The sequence below is a fragment of the Photinus pyralis genome, unplaced genomic scaffold (genome assembly GCF_008802855.1).
Source record: "Photinus pyralis isolate 1611_PpyrPB1 unplaced genomic scaffold, Ppyr1.3 Ppyr1.4_LG6, whole genome shotgun sequence".
NCBI classification, from domain to species: Eukaryota; Metazoa; Arthropoda; class Insecta; order Coleoptera; family Lampyridae; genus Photinus; species Photinus pyralis.
In genome coordinates this window covers 45,131,895-45,158,675 of record NW_022170663.1, presented here as the reverse complement: position 1 = coordinate 45,158,675, position 26,781 = coordinate 45,131,895, and the positions used below count along the sequence as shown (strand labels likewise).

Here is a 26,781-nt window from a genome sequence, read left to right as displayed (position 1 = left end):
CAAAATGAACCATACATAACACACCTCAAACTTAACTAGCTCTCTAATTAAATCTCTCATTACACATCCGTATTCCGGCACAATAAAAAAATTGGTTTTAAATTCCAGACTCGAAAGTAATTAAGTAAACATTGGTCACGATCAAATTCCTTGAACTTCAAATTTTGAAGACATTTGAAATGAACGTTGTGCACAGATCAACAAATGTAATCATAATTAAGCATGAGACATCTATCTGAATCGTTAAAGGGATCGAATAAACACACGATTTGCATGATTCCACATAAACAAAATTTATTCTACAACCACAAATGAAAGTAAACATAAAATCCTACTTAACGAAATTAGACTACAACAGCGCCCGAATCAACAAAACCCCGCATATGCGTTCGAATACAAATTAAAACGAAATCAAGGTTTTTAGAGTATCAGAAAAACTTAAGGTAGACTCAGACCTACAGTTTTTCCTCGAGGTTTGGACTGCGCAGATGGGTGCTTGTGGATCTGGATTAAACTGTGCTTGTTTATGATGAAGTTTTTTCCTTCCATCAGTACTTATTTCCCTGTCTAAACCGTAAGGATTCAGGTTTTGCTATGAAAGAGATATGGACGTATCGGCCATGTGTAAGTGTAGTTCATTTTTATTACTACCTGCATGTTAGTAAGGGAAGGCATTGGGGTAAAAAATGACCCCCCCCCCCCACTTTTTTACGGAAATGCCCGTTTTAAAGTACCAGGAATCTGAATCAAACAACATCTCGATGTCGGTCGGTCTGTCTGTATTTTTCTTGAAAAGTAGGCGAAAAATTTTATATACAAAAAAGATTATGAGCTCTACGTTGGGTTCAAAATAAAGGCGCCAGAGCGCATTTTCTAAATGTGACTATAAGTAGTCGGAAAGTCAAGTCAGGAGTACCTGACAACTTTAAAAGTGAAAACTACAGATAAATTGTAGATATTTAGATGCAAGTATAGTAAAAAATGCTTACCATTTAACAATAACGAAATTATTAAACAAAAACTTAAAACAAAAGATAATTTATTTAGACTACAACATAACAAACCAACAGCTTAAGTCAAAGTTTCGGAGTTGTGGCATTACTACTATTATTGTTATCAGCATTGCCGATTTTAGACGTTGGCGGCGTATCTCCAACCTCTTTTCGGACTGACTCCTCAAACTCGGCGGGTTCTATTAAATGTTTTCTGCCAAAAGGCGGCGGACCAATCAAATGTTCTACATCTTCGTAATTAAGCGTCTCTTTCTTCAGTAATGCGGCTGCCAACTGTTAAAAAATTTAAGCAAAGGGTGGGAGAATTTTGTAACTTTTACCAGTTCCAATTTGGCCTTGTTTTCCGTTAATACCTCTTCTGTGCGCTTGTATGCTTTGGAAATCAGCTTCCTCGCTTCGGCGTCGATGACGGACGAGAGTCGCTTACTAAAAGGCTTCCGACCCCTCTCTTTCATCTCTTGTTCGGGAAACGAAATCAACCCAATAGTTTCATTCATACCGAACTCCTGAACTTGGGCGTAGGCCATTTTCGTAACTTTTTCCAAGTCGTTTTGCGCGCCGGTTGTGACCTTGTTAAACGTGAGCGATTCGGCGACTCGTCCACCTAACGCCATACACATCCGCTCAAACAACTAAAAACGCTGATTAGCACTTGCGACTGGTGAAATACGCGCGTACCTCTTCTTTGGTGTACAGCTTTTGATCGCGAGGAATGTACTGCGCAAAACCCAGCGCTAAATTTGTTCGAGGTACAATTGTTACCTTTAGAAAGGCATCCGTGTGTTCCAACATCCACCCGACTAACGCGTGGCCCGACTCGTGATAGGCCACAACCATTTTTTCTTGTGCCGACATTGCGTGGCTACGTTTTTCGGTGCCACCTATAAACCCAATTATCCTACTCAGCAGACGATTTCGGCACTTACCCACTAAACGCTCTACTGCATATTCGAGATCAACCTTTGTAACTTGCTTCTTTTTCTCTCTCGCAGCATGTAGGGCAGCCTCATTGCAAACGTTGGCAATATCTGCACCTGTGAAACCCGGAGTTAAAAAGGCTAAGCGTTGACTGTACGTAGTGCGTGGTTTCTCTAAAGCGATTCCTTTAAGATGCTGCTCGAAGATTTGCTTCCTTTCCTCTAAATCTGGTAAATCAATCAAAATGTGACGGTCAAACCGCCCTGGTCGGAGTAAGGCCTGTTACAAAGGAAGTCACAAGTTTTCATTGTGGGTTGCATAAATTACCTTGTCCAATATGTCTGCACGATTTGTAGACGCTAACATAATAATACCTTGCTTCGTAGCCATTCCATCCATCTCCACCAGCAGCTGGTTTAGCGTTTGCTCACTTTCTCCACTGGTCCCGGCCATATTCTGATGACTACTCCGTTTACGGCCGACCGCATCAATCTCGTCTATGTAAATAATGCAGGGACTACGCTTGCGCGCCTCTTTAAACAAATCGCTACCGCGAAATTGTAAAACCCACCTCATCAACCGTTCTCAACTTACCGTACTCTAGCCGCTCCCAATCCTCCGATCATCTCAATAAATTCGGATCCGTTCATCGATAGGAACGGCACGTTCGCTTCCGTAGCGACCGCTTTGGCGAGGAGAGTTTTACCGCATCCGGGCGGTCCCAGGAGCAGGGCGCCCTTCGGAACTTTCGCCCCTAAACTTTTGTAATGCTCGGGCCTCTTCAAATAGTCGACGAACTCCATCACCTCCTGTTTCGCCTCGCGCAGTCCGGCCACGTCGGAGAATCGGACGCCCTTTCCGGCGCCCATTAGTGGATCGACTAAGGTGAATTTCGCGCGGCCAAATTGCGTCTGTAATTATTTACCTTATAAAATTGGGATACAGATTAGAACAAAACTAAAAGATATAGGATTAAGTAAAAGTTCGTCATTGGTTTTCAGTCGAGGGATTTTTTCTTATACCCAAAGACGAGTTTGTGTATTTAATTTACCATTTGCTTCTGCAGATCGGCAGTCTCACTTAAAAAAAATTAAAGAGGAGAGCTGAACAGGCGATTTAAGAAGCAACTTCGGTGGTTCTGTTTCAGATTTTTTGTAGGGAGAGATGGAACGTTTGCGTCGATTGTATGTCGGCAAACCCTTGTTGCGTAAAAAGGGAGAAGCGAAAAATTGAACCTGATTGTAGAACGTTAATGTCCATACTTGATACAAATCGCATGAGAAAATTGCGCGCATGATCTGTAGGACAATTTTAGTTAACAGTGCTATGCACTTTCCACTTCTTTTTGATTTTTTTTGAATCTGCTGTCAATGCGTTTCTTGTTTTTCTTTGACAAATAAAATTGCAAAGAATAACGAACAAGTAGTAAAAGTAACCTACAAAAGTATCCATGCTAATTGGTGGTCGTATACTCCGGCTTCTGGCAAGAACCGACGCGATGACCGCAACCAGCAACAAAGAGGCTATAAGCCTACCGGCAGTATCCGCCCCTCGTTCGTAAACCACGGGTACGCCTTCTTTTATACCCAACCTACGTTCGGCTTCTCTCAGTTTGTCCTCAAATTTCTGAGAATCCACAACGTTCATGTGGTATGTTCTGTGATCAATCTAAAAACAAGACCGTTAATTAGCATCACATGCTGACTATACAGCACCTCAACTAACAACTTAGAATGGCAAACTACGACACAGAATTCTGTTTTGTGTAACTTGTTCTGAATTTTGATTTGTAACTTGGAATATCATTTTCTTTTTCACTCCCACAAGTAGGTCTGACTATCTCACTACATGTAGGTATCAAATTATGTGCTATGACAATTTAGTGTGAGCAAGAAATAAAATTGAGAAGAATAAATCTATACAACAGAATATCAAAGGACCTGACAGACTATTTTTATATCAACTTTTACGTTGATCCCTTTAACTTTGACCACCTTTCGACGTTTCAATTAGGTTTTTTAGTTGGACCAACTTTCAAGGCCCTACGACCTTGCGGTCGAGAGCTATCGTGCGTACAGACGGGCGGACGGATGAATAAACAAAATTTAAGAAGGGTCTTCTCTATGTTTGCTACATTTAAACTATACCACAACAAGGCTCAAGTTTCGCATTATCTACTAAATTAAATTAAAGTAAATTTAATTCCGCGTTTTATTTATTTAGAATTAATTAACAATGAATTTATAATAAATTAAATAGATTGATTTATAAGAGGTAATAATTATTTATCACTCATTACTCATCCGGTTTCACTACTTATCGCCGGTGAATAATCTTTTATCGACTTGATGGCGCTCCGATGTCGGGAATGCTCGCCACATTATCAAAGAAAGATATTCGTTGTACCCTAAAAAACGGTTTTTGCATCACTCGCATCACCGTTACAATCTACTGTCAAAAGAGTTTCTTTGCTGTAGAAGGGATCGATGCCTGCAACTTTATTTGGATTTCGTTTCAGGTTGCTGTTAAAGTAATTGTAATAGTGAGAAATTCAGTCAGGGTTTCTGTTAGGCTCTTGAAAAAAAATTGTATGGCTTCAAATCAAGGTTGATTTGAACCGTTGAATTGTCTTTTTGGCTTCTAAGAGACCACTGAATAGTAGTTGTATATGGTGTGTAAATCAACCTATAACTGTGTTAGTTTAGAATGTTGGATCGCCCTGTATATATTTTTCTAAATTTACTAATAATTGAATAAAATAAATCATCTACTAAAATTTTACTCCAGTGTATCTAGTTTGATTTGAACTCGGTATATTTTGAATTCTTCTATGAAACTTTATGATATTAAATAATGTTCCACGTTCAAAAATACGAACAATAATAATATCCAAGAATAAAAAAATCTACAAGCTGTTCTATTAAAAAAAATAAATACTGATTAATAAGAGGTAACTATTATTTATCATTCACTTGTACTCAAATTTATAACAACCGAGCGCAAAATCACTACTCATCAATGCGGCGTTGATATTGGAACGGGAAGTTTCTAGACAAAATTACGGAACGTTCTCGAAGTCTAGAAGGCGTATAATAATAATAATAATATGCTTTATTTTTTTGCAAGCTGGTAAAAAAAATAACAAAGTCAAAGTTATAGAGAGAAACACGCAAAAAAAAGATTAGAAAACAGTTAAAACTGATCTAAGTTCTAATCCTGAAGAACTGAGTAATAGTATCATGTGTGACTGATACTTTGCGTATAACATTTCAAGAATCGCATCCGCTTTTATCGTCTTACAAAAAAAAAATGGTATTGTACGCCAAACGCCCTTATAATCTACTGTCAAAAGAGTCTTCCTTGCTGTGATATAGGCTTATTTGCATACGAGATCAATGCATATTTTATACTTTAGAATTTTGAAACGCCCTGTATATATTTTTTCAAAATTTGCTAACAATTGAATAAAATAATATCCACTAAAATTTTATACGGGCCTAGCTAGTTTGATTTGCACCCTGTATATTTTGAATTCTCCCATGAAACACTAATTTTTAAAATATACAGAGTGCGCCGTGAGTTCCGGAATAGTCGAGTTTCTCGGTTATCAATCAACCAATTCCTTTCACATTAAGTATAACACGAAGAGATCGTTTTCAATAATCCCAACATTGTATTAAAATAGAACATGCTGTAGGTTTTAATTTTAAAACACAATAGCCAGGCCCAAAAATACGAGCACTGATGGATTTAAAAACAAAAAATACACCAGCTGTTCTATTAAAAAATTGAGGTTATGAAAGTAAAAAAAATTTTCATATGAGCAATGAGTTCTTTGCTTTTCCATGGACAACCGAGATATGATCCAATGCAAAGAATTCATTGGTTATGACAATTTTTGCACTTACAATTTGACTCAAAATATTAATTATTTTTTTTAATAGAACGCAGTTAAATAATTAAAGATATAGACATTATTGCTAGTAATTTTGAACGTGGTTTGTTAGTGCACCTATTCAAAAATTGAAAAAATTTACAGGGTGTTTTATTAAAACAAATTTTTTAGGGTTACCAATAAATTAACAATAATTTAGAGAATAACGCAACTATGAAAAATAAGATGAATTTCAGAATGATAATTTATTAACATAACGCCAAGCAGCTTATTTCATGCTTATTTGTTAATAACTTTTTTGGAATGCTCCATTAAAAAAATGTTTTGAAAATGTCTCTGTTGAACTACAGTATCCATTTCTGATGGAAACATAAGGGGACTGTTTGACGTCCTCAAGATAATAAAAAGATGTAGAGAGTTCACATACCTACATAAATATTTTGTACTCCAATTTCAATATTCAAAGTTGGAATTCTCCATGAATTCAGACTATGAAATCATTTATTTTTACAGAGCGTTATTGGAGATTTTTCTAAAAATGTTCATAAGAAATTAAAGTGATTTTTAGGATCTTTTAAGGGCGTTCAAGAAGCTAGCCACCAGTGAATAGTATAATTCACTGGATTTAAGAAGTTCTAGAATATGCTTTAAAGATACCATATACTTTACAACGAAAAGACTTATTGAGGGACTAAACAATACATTAATGACATACGGACAATTTGTCGTGGCAAGAATAGCGGTGCCACGATGTCACATGAAACAGGGCACGAATGTTCAAGAGCCTCACTGAGTAGGTGCCACTAATTTAACACAAGTCAGTGAAATTAATTGCTCTGGAGCTAAGGATCCAGTCATCTGGTGCAAAACAAATGACGTTTTCAGAACAAAAAACGGTTTTATATGCTGAATGTCAACTTTACAATGAAAACTGCAAAAATCCTTGGTATTCTTCTGCAGCAGGCTACAGCCAAGCATGCATTCAAATAATCCATTGCAGTAGGGTGTTGGTAACTGCTATACCCTTAACCTTGCCCTTAACATATTGTTTCATAGGGTCCATGTTCAAAATGAACATTATTTTGCTTGACGCTCACACCAAATATAATTTATATATTAAAATCTCGACCACACTGTACTTCATTACAGCGAGATAGTTAGACCTACCCTGAAGGCCAAGGACCTTCCAAATATCAACAAATTCAGAATGAAATTCAGAACAGGACAGAAAAATTCTTGTGACACATACACTTTGGTTAGATTCTATTGTATTTTCTTAAATGGTTATATAAACCAATTAACCTTCAAACCTACTTGTTTCCCCTTCACAATAGCGCCTTCGTGCAGAATTATTGTTACAATTTCTATATCCGGCCTTACAATTATCTCTTCCACCTCGCCTTTAGCCAACATTTGATACAAAAATTCATTCCACGACACGTATCTCACCACCTGCAAAAATCTGTCCTTAATTTATTAAGGGAAAACAACAGAACGTACGTCCGGCTGATTACTACTCGGGACCAATATAGAGATGACTGCGATAACCATGTAGGCCGTTAACATCCACATGAACGCCTTCGCCAGTAACGCCGGGAGCTTATCTTTATCCTCGTCGTCATCTTTCTGCGGCCCTTTGCCTTCTCCTTCGCTGGGCTTTTTGGGTTGTTCTTGTTTGTCGGGAGGCTGAGTTGTGTAATACCGAAGAGATTCCACATTTTGTAAGCCCGAACGGTATAACAGCGAGTGTACTGCTGCATATTCTCTATTAATAGTTCTCAGTAGCTAAAATAAGATGATGAGCCAGTTATATGTTTACAATTCACTTACTTTTGGTTTAATTACAGTTCCTGTGTTCACATTTTTATTGAAAATTCTACAGTCATTTCTTACAGCCTTCGAAAATAATCCTTTGAGTAGAAATCGCATTTTTGTTATGATTTTAACTTTAACATTTTAATTTAGTTAGGTTATGTTATTGTCAGATGTTATTTTACCGGCGTTGTCATCTCTTTTTATCCTGTACATTGCGTATATGTCCTTTTGCCTGTATCTCTAGCATTTGGAAGTGGATATTGACGTCCAGCTGAGTAATGGCCGCGTTCAATTTCAGGTTTCTTAGCTACTTGCATTTTAAAATGTCCTCGTTTTCAGTTGACTATCCTAAAACAAAGATATTTGTCAATATCTATTTCAAATATTGAATTAAACATTTTTTCACGCTTCCGTCTCTGTAAGAGTAAGTTCTATACATGACAGTCAAATGTAAGGCTCCAATTGCATTATTAGAGTATTGGTTGCTATTGACAGCAGACTTTACCATCTTATTACTTACATGCCGAGGAAAATAATGACTTATCTGTCACATTTGGCATTTGCACAATCCATCTCCCGCGATTCCGTTAATCATTTGGGCGAAAAATGTAATAAGCAACACGGAATGTAGTTACTATTAACCTTCTTGGAAGAATAATATTCCTCGGCTATCGCCTCGGAATATTATGAACTTCCTCGAAGCTTAAATCGCTACTTACAGTCCTTGTAGCTTAAATAACTATTAAGTTAGGTAGGTTACTTATTGTGTCTTGAAATGTGGAGTTCAAACAGGGCACTTAAGCCTTCCAAGACCCACTTCGATCAGCTTCTCCAGCTCCATCTCCTCTACTTTAAGTGGTACATCATTCCTTAGTCAGCAGCAGGCTTGGGGAATCCCAGCGACACAACGGTGACCACGGACCAATAAGAGGAGTGATTGGTAGCCCCACTACCCGACAAACACCCTGTCGGACACCCTCTTCTGACAATCCGTTCTGGAGATATAAGGAAATATATCCGAGCACGGTAAGGGGTCGAGGAGGAGGACTATTTGTTAGAAAGAATTCCTTTTGTTAAGACTTTGCATTATGAGGGATAAAACCAGTTCTACTCCTCCCCTCTCCTCTCCAACCCTAGTGTTGATAAGGGATCAGAAAAAGGGCGATAGTTGGTAGAAAACGGTTCCTTTCGTTGAGACATTTAATTAGAATACCATGACAGAAAACATTAATTTAACCCCTCCCCTCCATCCCCCCCTCCAGGCATCATCAGCCGCTGATCTCGAAAAAGAGTCGCGCGGGAAAGTTATATAATGTATACAAACCAATTTATTTCGATGAGACCTTTCATTAGAATACCACGAAGAGTAAAACGTATGCCCCCCCCCCCTTTCAACAGCAGGTAGGCAATTGATTGTCGTATATAACAGGTATGCACGATTTACTTTCAAAAACAACATCTCAGGAAATAATTCATGGGAGGGGGGGGGGGGGCTTGGGGCAGGGAAATTTTATAGCCGTCTGGAACACCGTCAAGGTCTAATGAAAAATTCCAGGACTCTAGCACCAGTCCCCTAGAAGTAGTTCAAAACGGCAGAAGTGGGTCCGGGCGGATGGACGGACGGACAGACAGACTAAACGCAAACAATAGCACATTTTTTTAGGTCCTAAAAATGACCCCCCCCTCCACTTTTTCCGACGGAAATTCACGTTTTAGAGCATCAGGAATCCGATTCAATGTCGAACAGTCTCTCTGTCTGTTTTGTGCACATATTCTGAGTCATAAATGTCTGAATTTTTTGGTGTGTAATTAAAGACTTTGAAATTGTTATGCGTTCGACGATTCTTTAACTTATCATTATTGTTGGTTGTTTAATTCCACCGTTCACAATTAAAGACTGAAAATATAAGTTAGACGACGATTTCTTAAATTATCCGTATTGTTGGTTGCATAATTAAACTGATCACATTTAAAATGCTTGAAAGTAACGTAACCAAATGTGACGTTTTAAGCGATCCTTGCTTTAAGGTGTAATTACTAATTACATTGATTGTAAATAAATAAAATGGCGGTCTTATCCCACCAATAGAAATTACAATTTGTGGTCACAAGAGGTTTCACTGTTAATCTGAATCGCGAATAGTACGCCTCTCTTTTATGATGTACAGTAGACATCCCAATTCCCAAGTGTGGTCGATTTTGCCTTTCATTTGGTAAACCCAGGCATGTGCCCAAACTTAGTTATTTATATGCACATAAAACAGAAACAATTTGTTTTTGAAAAAACGCTCCCCGTTACTTGTCAAATATGCATGAAGGAGGAAGGCGCGAAAAGAGGGCGAGGAGTGAGTCATGAGTGAATGGAAAGCGACGCAAAGAAACATGTACAGGGTGGCTCAAATTCGTAGTTGACTAAAAAATCGACGCATTGCAATGAAATAAAAAAATTAAAAAGAGGTTGTCGCCCTAAAGGCGAGTAACCATATCGCATTTTCCATGCATTGATCATTATTTCCCAAAAAGCCATACCTATGTGAACTATGTTTTTATTAGAAGCATCTATGGTTAAAATTTCAAATTCTCCATAAATAAATAAGTTGGCATTGCGCAATCTGCGCATGCGCATACCTGGTTTTTATAATGTGCGCTATGTTTGCCATTACTAGATGCATCTCTGTTTAAAATTAAAAAAAAAGAAAGTGATATTGCGCAGCCTGCTCATGCGCACATTAATCATCCATATTTTTCTTGGCTCAGAAAAAAGAACTAAAAATTTTGAAAACTGTAAGAGTAGTTAAGGCCTCGAACGGACGGATGGAAAAAGTGGCCATAATAGCGCCTTCCAGCCTGAGTGGGAAAATGCGCTAAAATGCTTACCTACTAGATTTTTATTACATTGCAAAAAAATCCAATATGGCGTCTATAAGAAATAAGAAATGATCAAAGTCCTCGTGTGAGATCGAAGGGACTTCAGCGCATTTTTGTGTGGCCGATCAGTGTTTTATTAGCCAATATTGACTCCACCATCAATATAAGATCTTGCCGAAAGCTACCACGTTCACTTTGTCGGTACCATTTTCTCACTTACCGTGCACTCGCAATTCGCGTTTGAAGTTTTAACTCCACCATCAGTAAGATCTCGTCAGGGGTTACCACATTCCCTTTGTCGATACACAGTTCCGACGTCCCGTTCATTCGTAATTCACATTTTGGTAGATTTCGCTAAAATCCCGGCATAAAATCGTATTCAACTTTTGGGTACTTCACATAGCTCGACCTTCTATTAGTGACACGAGAAAGAGAGACCGCGATTCGCGCTGTAAGAAACTTTTGGGCGCCCAAAGTCGACAACCCCTCGAAGCGCGCCGCGCAAAAGGTGGTTTATTTCGCCCCTAGGAAAAAAAAAACAAAATTCCGCCACGCAGGAGTTGTGCGCGTTGACAAGATCTTCCCGACGACACCAATTTGAAAACAATCGGAGAAAAACTGTAGAAGAAGATAGATAAAAACTGCAAAATCTCCAGGTTAGTATAATACGCTCGGGGATGGCGTCCAGATGTCGTCGACTCCAAATCTTGTAGCTCCATCCCTAACGTTCTTAATTACACGGCCCCGATAGTTACATGTACACTCTTTGTCTTTTTACAAGCGTTTTTCTACGGGCGCGCATTTACTGCCAGCCAGCCAGCCAAAGTGAGATTAAAAGCTACTTTTTACAAAAAAAATTTTTGCAAAAATGCGCTAAAAAGTAGTAGCCTGTAGCTTCTACATCTAGCGTGTTATGGAAATTGTGATAACAGATTCTGATTCTCTGAAAAAAACTGCCCGTTGTAGGTGCTAACGGGAACCATCTATTTCCGTACGTTTGGACATTTTGCGATCAAATTTGGTGCATAAAGATTTTGGTATTCAGTCCACTGTAGTAGGTAGGTACTTTTAACTTTCTGTCTTTCAAATTTCCAAATGTATGTAATCTCTGTCTGTAACATCATTTAAATACCTATAGGGTCAGCGAAGTGTTCTAACATAGATAGGAAAACTGATGTGCGCAACAGTTGTCTTTATTACTTAATTACCTATAATAACAATTGCTGATGCTATTACAGTAATAACAATAGTATACTGGAATAATTATGCAGGAAAGCGAAGGTCACATAAAGAAGAATTCATTCAATTCGTCTAATGTCATCAGCTGAGATGGATTTTTATCGTAAATGGATTTTCCAAATAGGTTCGAATTAAATGGGCAACGGCATTGTGTTAAACTGGACGAGGGGCGCTAAAATAATATTGATGTAAGCTGCCGCGTGAAGTCGAACAGAAATTTCCCCCCTATATAGAATTCGGGCATTGTGACAGGCTTGGCTACGATTGGTCGCAATCGCCATATTGAATATATTCTTCTTTTGTTTGACATCACCTTAATGTCCAAGTCCAACATATTCATCGCGACAAGTACACAAACCCTCCGAATAAAATATTCATCCACGTCATGTTAAATTAAATGAACAACGCGACACTTTGGAAAGACACGCACTATTAAGTGTTTTCATAATGGCGCGCGCGGTACTCGGAATTTTAAATTGTCACTCGTCTTGATAATTGTATTTTTAACTGTAGTGTCTTTTTTTATACATACAAATTTATGGGAAAGTATACAAAAATCCGGCGATTGTAATGGATTTTACTAATAAATTTATTTTATGTTGTTGTTGTATGTCAGAAGCTTCAGACTTTATTAGTGTTTATTTCTAAACGAGCGATGTGCTCTTCTCTCCTAAATTATAAAAATGAAATAAAATTCTCTTAACGGGAATCGAAACTAATGCGAACTTATTTTTTAACGCTATCTGAAGTATATAGGTAGCAAAAGTGCAATATACAAGCGGTTTCACGCAAACCGTTACCTAAAAGTAGTCAGTCTCCCATTAATAATTTAGATAAATCTGAAAATAGAAACCCCTGTATTTTATTGCATTTTCCAAATTACATCGTTAATCGTTCGATACAACATACAAAGTATGCATAACGGTCGCAATTTTAGAAAATAAAAAAAGGCACCACGAAGGCATGACAAATAATATTGACCTTTCTTACCTATCTGTTAATCATAAAACATAATTATGCGTATTTTAAGGATTTTCTTTACCATTCTGCAGTTAAAAAATATTAGCTTTCATAAACTGTATCTAATGGTAAGGTAATGTAACTAGGTAGGAAAGTCTCACTGCATTCTTTGTTATTTAAATACTGAAATATAATAATCTCACTTTTATGGTCTTAACTACGCGATAAATATGTAAGTACCAATACCTAGGGTAACAGTATTAGGATATGTCATATGTCCACAATACACATTTTACCTTAGGCAGTGCCTTTATTCCCAGAATTTCGCAAGAACGCAAAGAAAAGTGTAAACTCATATACCTACTAAATAAAGTATAGGATTTTAGCCCCAATATGGCAACCGGAACGAACGACCAATCAAAAATGAGATACCCGGTTGTAACCACTGTTCTGAATCACTGTACAATACCTACAAACGATTGGATTTAATGCCATAAACTTGTGAAAATACAATGAGGGCTTTTAATATAAAGGAATCTGGGAGATCCTATTAAGTATTATAACCAAATCTTGTTTTTCCCGCATGGACAATTACCATTATTTGAGTAAGCAGGTATACTGCTATTGATGAGGGTACATGTTTATTAAATCAATTGTCCGCCAAAAAATTAAAATAAAGCTGTCGAAGGCTTCCTGGATTTAAGAAAAATTACAGTTGTATATAAGACCTATGGCAATAAAGTCCTAAATCAGTAAGGTCAGGAACGGTTTGTAAACAATTGGAATTCGTGCTACTTCAATCGATTTTCTTGATTAAAATTAAAAAAAAACACTACAATATCTTTAAATGAAATTTTCTTCCTTTCTTAAATCTTGAAACCTTTTTTTTAATAATATATATAAATAAATAAATGTTTATAAAAAAAAAAAACTAAAATTATTAAATAATTCTGATACAAAAAAAAACAGAAATGATGAATAAAGAATTCATAAATTAAATAGATACACGAGAAAAATCAATAATCTTCCAAAAAATGCAAATATATCGATATGAAAAAATGTGAAAAGAGGGTCGTCATTGTCCTTATTAGATATCATATGAAGCAGATCATATATTGGCAAAAGAAATTGCAATAACAATTATTTACACGTCAATAAAAATAATATATAAATATAACGCACACTCACAAGTAATTACAAGGAAGACGAATATATGTACCTATAGCAGCAACAAATATGATAATATAACTTTTAAATATAAAATTTGGACGCAGAAGGATGTTACAAAATTTTCAAGCGAGTTCCCGCTCTCGAAATTGAAAATAACCACAAACACGCGACAGAGGACGTTTTAAATTTGAATACTACAAAAATTAATATTGTTAATGGAATGGCACTTGTTCATTGAATTCAATTAAAAAAAGTTCAACACCTTTGGCGATTTTCTGAGGCATTCTTAAAAAAATCTGTAACTTTTCCTTGCAGCTAAATATAATAAGAGGAATTGATGATATTTCGATAAAAACTTTAGGGTCAACTTTACGAGTAAATGTCAAAAGATTACAAATTTTGTAATTTCAAATGCCAAAAATTGTAATAAATTCTTTTCATACCCTGAAAATAAATTAGATACAGCTCGTTCGAATGCTCTGTGCTGCCACTCCATAGATATACACAAGTACAAGAAGATCGCGATCTATATATCTGTATGGAAGATTTGATGATCCAACGAAATGTTTCAAGCTCTTCATAATTTGAAGTACCTGACTTGAATTCGAACCATTTAGAAGCCGATTCAGGGATGTTTTATAACATATTTCACGCAGTAAAAACCCAATCTGGTCACATCATAACCCTTAGTCCGATACAGATGGTTTCATCCTAGGAATCTATTTCTGGAAGAAGGTAGCTCGTCTTGGTTGTTTAGGTGTATGGTTTGAATGATCTTATGACTTATATAAGAGGAAATACATTTCAGGATGTCATTTGGTTGCTCAATCCCTTGGCGAAAACATTTGTCGTATTTTGCCATGATTACACTCAGGAGCGGACTGGCACGGGGGGCGGGTGGCGATTGCCACCTAGCCTGTAGATCATAATGGCCCGTTGGAAATTTATGAGTATGTGCTGTATTTAGTTTCTTGCACTATTAATAAATTATTAACACGTTTTTCTAATTGGGGTTGATGTTAGGTTGTTAAAAAATTCTGTTTTAATTGAAGTTTTTACAATGAATTTATCATTTTTTGTCGTAGTATTTTGAAAGTGCTGAAATACAATGGACCGTAAGTACCCAGTCCGCTCCTGTGTATAACCTTCCTTTTTTTACCAAAATTCAACTACACCAAAATTTCTCGGGAAAACACTTTTTCTTATTAATTTGGGTTGGGTGGGTAGAATCCAAATCAATTCGTACTTTTTCGATCAGACTTCTCAATCAAAAGTTATAGACTAGAAACCAATTTCGAAAAAAAATTCAAAGGGCTGTAACTTTTGAATAGTAGCCCAATCTTGGAACTGTTTGAAATTATGGATTCTACAGGCCACATTCTATAAGAAAATTTTTTTCCGGGTCGATCTGAGACAATTTTTTCTTCGGGCCTAAAAAAAAGGCAGTGTATAACCTTCCTTTTTTACCAAAAATCGACTGCACCAAAATTTCTCGGGAAAACACTTTTTCTTATTAATTTGGGCGCGTAGAATCCAAATCAATTCGTACTTTTTCGATCAGACCTCTCAATCAAAAGTTATAGACTAGAAACCAATTTCGAAAAAAATTCACAGGGCTGTAACTTTTGAACTAGTAGCCCAATCTTGGAACTGTTTGAAATTATGGATTCTACAGGCCACATTCTATAAGAAAATTTTTTTTCCGGGTCGATCTGAGACAATTTTTATTTCGGGGTTCAAAAAAAGGCAGTGTATAACCTTCCTTTTTTACCAAAAATCGACTGCACCAAAATTTCTCGGGAAAACACTTTTTCTTATTAATTTTGGTGCGTAGAATCCAAAACAATTCGTACTTTTTCGATTAGACTTCTCAATCAAAAGTTATAGACTAGAAACCAATTTCGAAAAAAAATTCAAAGGGTTGTAACTTTTGAACTAGTAGCCCAATCTTGGAACTGTTTGAAATTATGGATTCTACAGGCCACATTCTATAAGAAAATTTTTTTTCCGGGTCGATCTGTGACAATTTTTTTTTCGGGGCTCAAAAAAAGGCAGTGTATAACCAGGGGCGCACTGGCCCGGGGGGGCGGGTGGCGATTGCCACCTGGCCTGTAGATCATAATGGCCCGTTGGAAATTTATAAGTATGTGCTGTATTTAGTTTCTTGCACTATTAATAAATTATTAACACGTTTCTCTAATTGGGGTTGATGTTAGGTTGTTAAAAAATTCTGTTTTAATTGAAGTGTTTTACAATGAATTTATCATTTTTTGTCGTAGCATGAAAGTGCTGAAATACAATGATAGGCGACGCACCTCGTGTGGATTGTATATTTTGTTACTTTTAATTATCAGCTGCAATTTAAAAAAAAACTGTATGGTAATTTATTTTCGAGAAAGGAGTACTTTAAAATGTTTTTGTGGTGCACCTCAGAGCTCCCCCCCCTCCACCTTCATTACTACACTAATACTTTAATGGCCCGTAACCTATGCAATTCCACCTGGCCCGCAGTTACCCAGTCCGCCCCTGATTACACTTTGTGATTCAACTAGCAGATTGGGTTCGAAATAGTTTACAAGCTGCATCGTTGAATTTTGTACAGAAAGCTCTTTTGCTTTTTTGATAACTTATGTTAACATTTGCTTTTTCGTATGAAATAATTTTTTTGTCAACAGTTCTTGTTTTTATTTCATTTATTTTATATTGTTGTAACAATTGACTAGCTATGTTAATCTTTAAACATAAGAAGCAATTGGATATTGTCATTAAAATAGTTCCAAAGCATAATTTGTTCAGTCTATTTAGGTACTTGATATCTAAAGAGGTGGGGTATAAAACATAATTGGACCAACAAAGCTGCTGGCAACATCCAGAATTATATTCTGCAAGCTTTTCAGAGTTCAACACTATTTACAGAATGCGGTCCTCATATTTTGCACACTCAAGTCTATCTAGCGCCCGGTCTAGTACCTGGAACCATACTACTGGAATGTCTAGTAACAAAATCGTCGGCAGCTTTGAAGAAACTCATCAATTAACAAAATATTGAAAAGTACCCCAGAATAGTTTATTCAGTTTATTAATATAATAGTAACGAAAAACTTCTATTCTTGTCAATACAAAACACAACTCAACTTACTCCTCATACCAACTTAAGACTAACAAATATATTGTGAATTGTTGCCAATCCAACACCCTCCCTCAATTCCACAATAATTCATGAACTCCTAAACAATCTCTAAGATATCTAAATTTAACTACAGGTAAACCTTTTGTCATAATATCTGCAACTTGTTTTTCTGTTGATACATAATTTAATTTGATTGTTCCATTAGTAATACAACCTCGTATAAAGTGATGTTTGATATCAATATGTTTCGATCTTTTTGTCTCAAGTGTCATAGCCATCTTTATACAAGATTGATTATCTTCATATATCTCAATAGGAGTTAGCTTAAATTCAGTAACACTCTCCAATAGTTGTCTAAGAAATAAACATTCTGTAGCACAATTTGATAAAGCGACATACTCAGCCTCGGCAGTAGAGAGTGCTACGACAGGCTGTTTCCTTGATTTCCAAAATACCAAATTCCCATTCATTTTTTGATGTTGCTCTTTCGATCATTAAGATTCTGCGCAAAGTCGGAATCTACATATGCAGTTACATTTAGCATGTTAGAATTATTCTTTTCGTATTTTAAACCAAAGTTTGAAGTAGCTCTCAAGTATCTTAACACATAAATCTGGTCTGGTGCCTAACATAATATACATTAAACATCCTATCAATTGTTTATATGGTAAATCAAGATTTGTGCAATTTTCCTCCATTTTTAAATTCAATTTTGGTTGCATAGGCAAATTTGAGGGTTTACAATTTGTCATACCAAATTTGTCCAGCACCTTCTGAATTAAAGTGCCTTGAGCAATAATTAAACATTTTTCAAATTTTTTAATCTCTAATCCTAAAAATATTGTTTTACCTTTTGTTGTTAAATCTGTCATCTCAAATTCCTTTGATAACTCCTCTTTAATATTGTGTAATTCCGCTTGGTTTCCTGAAACCACTTTGACTAACAAATTTAAAGTCAATTAATATTGTTTATTTAATTTTTTTGGATACAGATATAAAACCATGCACAGATTAGTAATGAGTGTTCATAAATTTTTGAATTTTTCAAATAACATTAAAATTACAACTATAAGCAAATCGAGGCGTGGTGTTTTTGTACAAATGAGTAATATTGAATATGTATAGTAAACAGGTTATTCACATAAAACACACAAAAACTAATGGAAATCTTATTATCAAGTAAACTTTAAGTAATTAATCAATATGTGCAGTGTGCAAACAAATTTAAAAATTAGTGCATAATTGATCACATTAAACTATAATGATATACAATTAGTTCTGCAACAAATACCATGAAAGATATATAAATAATGTAAATAAATCTAGTATACAAGTATCACAGAAAACAGATAGAGATATCGCGCACGTTGCAGTTGAAGATATCAACATGTCGATTAACCGATTCAAGACAGGCACACATACGCGATATCAGTGACGTACACAAGGATTGTTTATAAACAAACAGGTTGTTCCTCCTGAGATGTTTTTGAGGCACATGAAAACCAAGAGTGCAGGCGAGTCAATTTTGTTAATGATCAAGTTGTAAATAAACCTGGCTTGATGAAATTCCCTACGACGTTCAAGAGCTCCAATATCACCCTCGAGAAGCAGAGAGCCATGGATATGGATAAATTAAAAATGCGCGCCAGAGGCTGCGCTAGGCAATATTTGCAGTCCCTCACTAGGAAGCTCGGAATGCTATCTTCACCACTTATGAAAGTTGTCGGGAGTTTACCACACACAGTTAAAACATCCTCTACAGTTATCCATTCAGAGAGAAAAATTTTATCACCTTTATGAAGTTTATCTGGGTCAACGGAGTCCACAGCAAAGCTGTTAGCGAAGTAAGATGCGAATGCATTGACAATCCTTGCAGGATCATCCAACTTTTCGTTGTCGACACCAATCATGACGCTAGGTATCCGCGAATCGCCACGACGGGATTGTACAAACTTCCAAAAATTTTTGGGATCAGTAGAGATTGATTCTCCGGTGCTCTTCAAATAAGCATAATACGCCTTTCTTGACTCCTTTTTCACTTCACGCCTTAAGTATTGATAGTTAGCGTAATCAAGACTGTCACCAGTTAATCTCCATTTTTTTAATAACCGCCGTTTACGACGTTCCAGCGACTTCAGATGTTTATTAAACCAGGAAGGGTGTCGATTGGTATTAGCTGGGACCGTCCGCGGGACGGATACATTCATAGTGCGATACAACTTTTCATAAAACGCATCTACCATCTGCTCAACATCAGTAATATGATCCAAGAACGACCAATTAATGGCACCAATATCACAATAGAGTTTTGTAAGGTTAGCACGTCGAAAATTCCATTGTCTGTCATCAGAGTAATTAAATTTCTTAGTTTTGGTATGCGGCGGAAGCCTACGGCTCAAGGTTATAGCAATTGCAGGATGATGGGAATCTTCCTTTACGATGGGCAGTGATTCACGGGCGACAGCGCAATGGACATTTGTTATTACCAGGTCCAGCAGTCTCAAGTTGGCATTAAGAACATAGTTGTACTGCTCAAAACCAGCTGCATTCAAGAAGTCCTTACATGCCGTAGACTTACGATCCTCTGTGTGATTATCACAAAAATACGGGACATTGAAATCGCCTAATATTACAGTCCTATTGCCACACACCATGTACTCAAGAACTTCTAAAATGCTCGACAGCACAAGCGCAGAGATATCCGGCGGTAGATATAGGTTAAAGATAAACAAATTAGTCTCACAACATTTGCACGCAGCACAGTCAACCAAAGGGCTAACATCAAGAAGATTTTGTACATTTACTGAAGTCGTTACAATTGAATCCGATCTGACAGCCAGGATTACTCCTCCGCCACGACTCCGCCCAGATTCATTAAACCTGCGATCACATCGATAAACTTCATAAATTTCAGGAAGAAATTCCGCATTCGCAATGTCCATAGATAACCAGGTTTCAGTAAGAGCCAGGACATCGAAGTTGCAAGTTAACACACTATTGTACATTTCAGATAGTTTAGTACGAATACCACGAACGTTTTGTAAGTAGATTACACTGATTAAAGTATCTTCAGCTAAGTTAGTGATGTTTCTACACCAACCTGTTGAAAATTTGTCCTATTGTAGAGTCGAAACTTCTTTACCGCAAGATTCTTAGGCCAAAAGGTTGGGTCCAAAACTTTATCTTTAAACTTTACCGGCAAGGAGACCTTGTAGCTTCTATAGGATTTAGATTTAACTGGAAGCTCTTCGCATACAACGTCATTCAGGAGTATTGATGGTAAATGTTTACTTAAGTATTGTTTTAATTGAGCATCTGTTACGGATAATGCTAGTTTGGAGACATGGATAAGGGTTTTTGGAATAATTCCGGATAACTCAGAGTCATCTGCCTTGTTTCCATATATAACGTTTCTTTTTTTCCGATTAGTGACCACTTGCCAAGTAGCATTGGGATACTTGTTATTTGCAGAATTAGATAAGGTAAGTGTTTCCTTCGCCTGGCTGATTGCTTTATTAACCTGTGATAGAGATATTGATGGCATCTGATTTTGTGTCATCCCGATAACCTTTGGCATTTCTTGATGCTTTGGTTGATTTTGATTCGCTGGCCTTATTTCAGTTGCATCTCTTGAAGGTTTAGCGTTACTTGAAGCACCGCTGTATGGTTGGTTGCCGAATTGCTTATCAGCTTCCCGAGTGGATTGCGTGACCTTGCGGGATGTTTTCGTTACTTGCAGTTGCAGTTCGTTGATAACTTCGTCTTTTTCTTCAAGTTGAATTTCCAGATTACTAACCTTCTCCAACAGCAGCAGATTTGTCTGGCGTAGTTGAGATACAAGTAAGCTCAGTATTGTTAAGCTAGCGTTAGGCGCCATGTTTACCACATCATTGACAGCGGTTGATATTCCGTCTTCTGTTTCATTTAAGAATACACCGCAGCATTCCTTAACACGTTTCACACATCCGAAGTGCGTTACGGTTCCACACACAGAACAAGTATAACCACTTTTAGCATGCTTTTTACAGCTTTTACACGTTTTCAGCACTGAATTTGCCGGAGTATCAGGATCACCACCCGACACGTCCGCCATCTTCATTGTCATTGATAGTACTAAACCGACACCCAGTATTAAAAAAATACCGCTAAGGTGCTCCAAAGATATCATAGCCTCTTTCTCTTCATCTTTATAACCAAAGACTCTATTTCTAATTTTGTCTTCATGCCATTTTTGAAACCTGTCTATCCTATCGTATAGTCCACTTTCGGTCAGCCTATCAATGATTACATCCACACTCTCGATAAAGTAACCGGTAGCTGCGGGATTGAATACTTTCATGATTGGGGCTGAAATTTGAGAGTCAATAAAATGATCTGGGGTTGGCATTTCCAAATGCAGTGCAAGTGTGTGCATTGTATTACCGAAAAGTATAAGAGAAAAGTTTTTTTGCATAGACCACTTCCTAAATAATGTAAAGGGATCCATATCGTTATGAGGACATTTCCTTTCGTTTATCATTTCACGTAATTGCTTAATTTCAGGATTGTCTGAACCGATTACCGCCATTAAAACATCTAAACCTTTACAAATAGGAATATTTGCTTTTAGAAGTTCATTTACATTTTGAATATGTTTCCCTTTTGGTGGTGAGATCATCAGGCGCGTTAAGTTCGAAACGTACGCCGTTTGAATATGTATGCTATATATAATGTAACACATTACCATGAATCGCAACATTGAAGCATTGGGCATGCGGTTTGTACTACTAAAAAGCGTCAGTGATGTTGTATCTAAGCAAATTCCGCATAGACTGATTTTACATCGATTAAGACAATACCAAACTACAGTGAACAATACAAAAACCACAATAGCTAATATCCAAACTTCCTTGTCAAATGTAATCATCAAAACCCTCAAACTTGAGGCTCCATCTACCGGCGGTACAATCCAAACTAAGTGGTCCCATTCATATACTTGACTTGTGCGTTCGGGTAGCATATTAATGAGATACGAATCGCTAAAGACAATGTGTGCTGCATCAAGCTCATCGTGTTCTACATCTTCAAAAGTCTTCACAGAGACGTTCAACACTTTTCCCAGGATCCAAAAAGTAAAACCCCTTCGATCAAATCTGCTCAGCGGCCTTTCAGTACAAACCGTTGCGACACATCCATTATAATTTCTGACAATTTTAGGGATGGTATTCGTGACTGAATTATCGCAAGTCTGATATTGAATTACATTCGGCGTTACTCCACAATGGTTTAGCTGGACATTCGGATTCGCCGTAAATAGTAGTGGTTTATTTTTTCCGCTCTTGTCAATCACCAACAATGCGAAGTAAATAATCTCGTACTCACCCCATAGTAGACTAAAGATCTTTTTCACAAGCGAACTTTTGTCGGTTACCAATAGAAATCTTGAACCGGGCGAATAATATCTATCCCAAAAAATACCATTGTACAAATAACGCATAATTTTTTGGAAGTTCCTGAAACTTTCTATTTCAATTATGTAACTGTAGTAAATTATTCTTTTTCCACCGTCTAAGGCACGTTTCGCGTTGATGATGGTCTTCGGATTTTTTATGTGATATGGTAAAAGATCATTTTGTGTGTCATAGTAAACGTAGCAAAGGTGTTCTTCCCCAAAAATTGTTTGAATAGCATTTTTGGTACATACCTGCCATGGGATTTCATCGGCTTTCATTCGTAAGTTATTTGCGGAACGGAAAATACACACAGAACAGAAGATACCATCGCTCCTTTCATTGTTACAACTTGCAACTACGATTGCCCAACACATACTGTATTCAACATTTCTAGACTGTTGTTAAAGCTACGTGTCGCTACAAACAAATATTATAGATTTCACTAAAGTAAAACACTCCTTAGTAATTTTCTTGTCTATTTCCTTGATCGAATTATGGGAAAATTACAAGGTATGAAAAGGTAGCCCTCATAAGAGTTCGAATTATGTAAAATTGGGCATTTTATTTTTCATAACAGTAAAATACAGTATACGCTTATATATGTACATTGTACATATATCTGTAGTATACACAATGCCGGTTATGTAGTACAAATCCAGTTGTAGTCGATGTCTACCCTTTAATTTAATCATATAAAATGTAGGTATGTTTCCGTCGTTATTGATTCACCAATACAGGGTGAGTTTTTTTTCCATTTAAAGCATTAGGATCTCGGAAACCGTAGACATAGAGATTCGGTTAGATGAGGAAAGAGTTGTAGTTTTAAGAGCTTATTCAATACATGCTTTTGTTTTTTTGAAAAGAATCCACAGTTTACTAGATACGAGTGAAAAACAGATTTAATGATTTTTCTTTTAAATTTTGTAGAATCGTTAGTATTAGAAATACAGAAATATGCAAAGAACAAAAAATGTAGTTTTTTTCCGCTTAATAAGATGCATTTATTAATTTCCATTCTTCTTTGATAATTTTCAAGTTATAACGCAAACTTACATTTTTTTAAATGGCAACCAAAGTTGACTGTGACATTTTAAAAAAGTGAATTTTTTCTGTTTACAGTGATACAGAGTTCGTGTACTTACTTTGACAAATGAACATGATACAGAACTGGTTGTATTATTGAGAGTAGTAAAAACAGTGTTTGCCATGCGAAACAGTTTTGTCCCATTAATTACTCAGTCAATTATAATATTTAACTTAAAACTTTAGAAACACAAATAAGTTTCTACTTTGAAGTAATTACATGTCAAAAAATTAATCTGTCTCGGCAAATGTTCAAATTGTCCATCAGTAATATTTACACACAAGCAGCATCTTTGCGGGATAAAATTTACAGCTTTCCGTGTTATCCTACTATCTAAATTGCGAAAGGAATTTACCACAGCATCACGTAGTTCTTCTTTTGTCGCATACGTTCGCTGTTAAATTAAACCCTTTTAGAACACCGAAAAGAAAAAAATGTAAAATTGAAAGATCTGATGATCTTGGTCACCAAAGGACCGACCCGTTCCTATCTATCCATGAATTTGGAAATATTTGGTTTAGGTGCTCTCGTACTTGCAGTTGGTTGCGCGGCACCGTTGTGTTAGAACCAGCGTAAATTACGTCGTATTTCTAAATCTAACCCATCCTGCATATCTTGAAATTCATTTGGTAGAAAATGAAGATAACGTTGGCCTGTCCAATTTTCGTCGTAAGTAAAACGTGCAAGAATTCGCGATCCAATAATTCCGCACCAACCATTAAATCTTAAGTTTTCTTTGAGGCCTTCAAGAATGAACAGCAGTATTTCCATGGCATGATACGATCTACTTAATGAATGAATATGATTGTCATTTTGTTGTATTTTTAATAATAACGATTCTACGATTCTACAATAGTTAAATGAAAAATCACTAAATCTGTTTTTCGCTCATATCTATAGTAAACTGTGGATTTTTTTAAAAAACAAAAGCATATCTAAAATAAGCTTTTAAAATGACAACTCTATCCACATTTAACCGAATCTGTATGTGTTACGGTTTCCGAAATCCCAATGCTTAAAATGAAAAAAAAACTCACCCTGTATAACATGAATCGTGACACTCGTGACTTTTGTCTAAATGAAATCACCTTGAGCAATGTCTGTGCGTTTTAACAACAAGAACACCTTATTTCTCCAACAAGGTTTTAGTAAAATGACCTTTGTTCGCCGTCTCTTCTCCAAAATGATATGAAAAATATTAGATTTCACCACAGATTTACACTTCTTTCAAAAAATAAAAAGTGCACTTTTGCGATCTTGATGTCTGTCTGTCTGTCTGTCGGTATGAGTCACAAAGGCCCCGGAACTACACCACTTACACCTCCACCTTCATACTTTGATATTCGGTATCGACTTCAGATCCCCGACCGTCTATTTTCCATCTTCAAAATCAACTTTCAATCAGTACAGCGGACCGTTGAATTTTGATGCTCGATCTTCATTCCCAAATCTCCGGCGTATCTCTCGACTTTTGACATACTTCCTGCATAATCGGTATCTGATTTACGGTCCGCGATATTCAATTTTCGAATTTTCGATCTGTAATCTCATTATCCAGTCTCCAGTATATTTCTAATTTTTGATGTCCGATCTGCAACCCTTAAATTCTGGATACTCGAACTCCAATTCTTCGATTTTGTTCCCCATACTCGATCCACGATCCCAATTTTCGGCACTCAACTCTTGCATCCTCGATCAATCTACGATACAATCGTTGATCGTTAAATATAATTCTTCGATTTGCGGCCCTCTATACTTAATTCGTCGATCTTCCATATTCCATCCCGAGTTCCGATCTTTGATATTCAATCTTCAATTTCCAGCCTATAAAAAGAATCCGCGATCCCCGAAATTCAATCTTGCTCTATTCTAGACTCTGATCTTCGTAATTTCCATTTTCAGCCTTTCAACCCAAATTTCGATCCGATCTACTAGGTGTGATGGTCGCCCTTCGATCTTTCAACTACGATAATCCACATTCTATCTTCACACTCCACTATGAAATTTCTAGTTTCTATTCCCCAATCTATTTCCATTCTGGGATCTGGGGTCATCTATACTTCATTCATTGATCTTTCGTGTTCGATCTGGTTGATTCAGGCGATCTTCAATCTTCAACATTCATTCTTTAATCGGTAGGTTTTCGCTCCTTGATCTCTGACATTCGATTTCCGATCTTAAAAGCCTTCAGTTTGCTGTCCATTTATCTCCGATCATCAATCATTATCCTTTGCCCTCCCGATTTTCTACTTCATTCATCGATCTTCCGTGTTCGATCTTCAATCGGAGATTCTCGAGCGATATATCCGTTGATATTTATTCTTCAATCTGTGGTTTTCAATCCTCACGATTGACGAGTTTCAATCTCCAACCTAGACCCGTAATCAGGATGAAGTAGTTGGGTGGTAGGCGTTCCTCTAAGTGAGACTTAAGAAAAAGGACAATGTCTTTAGTCTTCGATCTTCATTCTTTAGTCTGCAGCTTCTCCATTTCAATTCCTGAGTTTCAATCTTCAACGTCAAATCTTTCTATCTATGAATTTAGTCTCTAGTGTCTAGTCTATCTCTAATTCTTGAATCTCCAATGGCCTGTGTTCGCTCACCAAGGATCTTCAACCGCTTTTCTTCGTTGATCCCCCCCTTCACCTTTGATATTTAATAAAAGCTGTAGAAAGAGAATTTGCAGTGCCTGTGGAGGATAATTGCGGTCTCGATCGCTGAGATGATGGGGGAAATTAAAAGGAGGATGTCGGAACACATACCTCAACATAACGTACCCCATCTTTGAGGTCAGTGGCGTCCAAAGCATCAACAAATATGTCTCATAAAAAGGGACAACATGCAGTAATGCTGCATTATTTATAACTTTCCATTTCTTGGTTGCCTATATTTCAGATAGATCTCCCTCGGTGGTATAACAGTCTAGTTCCGATGCAATAAAAGAAAGAAATATGATACAAACCTACCTATAATAGTCATCAACCCCTGTACTGTGTCATCCCCTACATTAGCTTTAATCCACGCCCAAAACGGCTAACGCTTTGATTCCCGGTGCGTGTGTTGGTTGTGGATTTACAAATTATTTCCGCAAACCCCTCATTAGTAAATTCCTTCAAGAACGCCCATTCTTCAGGAAGCTTTGCGTGTGAGTTACGGACTAAACGTTTATTTAAAAGGCGTCCCGTAAGCTCCCGGAAGATTGTAAAAATATTCTCATCCGCTTGCAGTCGTCGCGGGGTTTTCGGTTTGAATGTCTTT

General features: G+C 36.8%; 1 protein-coding gene across 1 annotated transcript in view; it reads right to left on the bottom strand.

Annotated features, from left to right (window-relative positions):
- Positions 1 to 1,022: 1,022 nt before the first annotated feature.
- Positions 1,023 to 26,781, bottom strand: part of LOC116173259 (paraplegin) — a 64,354-nt gene continuing 38,595 nt past the window's right edge. Inside the window, exons 2-11 of the mRNA XM_031490616.1 lie at positions 7,657 to 7,989; positions 7,327 to 7,611; positions 7,141 to 7,278; positions 3,372 to 3,599; positions 2,526 to 2,842; positions 2,259 to 2,478; positions 1,940 to 2,210; positions 1,692 to 1,894; positions 1,334 to 1,645; positions 1,023 to 1,286 (exon numbers count right to left, since the gene is read on the bottom strand). Coding sequence (XP_031346476.1) covers positions 1,077 to 1,286; positions 1,334 to 1,645; positions 1,692 to 1,894; positions 1,940 to 2,210; positions 2,259 to 2,478; positions 2,526 to 2,842; positions 3,372 to 3,599; positions 7,141 to 7,278; positions 7,327 to 7,611; positions 7,657 to 7,755 — 2,283 coding nt within the window. The 5' untranslated portion in view covers positions 7,756 to 7,989 and the 3' untranslated portion in view covers positions 1,023 to 1,076. The remainder of the gene's footprint in view (positions 1,287 to 1,333; positions 1,646 to 1,691; positions 1,895 to 1,939; positions 2,211 to 2,258; positions 2,479 to 2,525; positions 2,843 to 3,371; positions 3,600 to 7,140; positions 7,279 to 7,326; positions 7,612 to 7,656; positions 7,990 to 26,781) is intronic.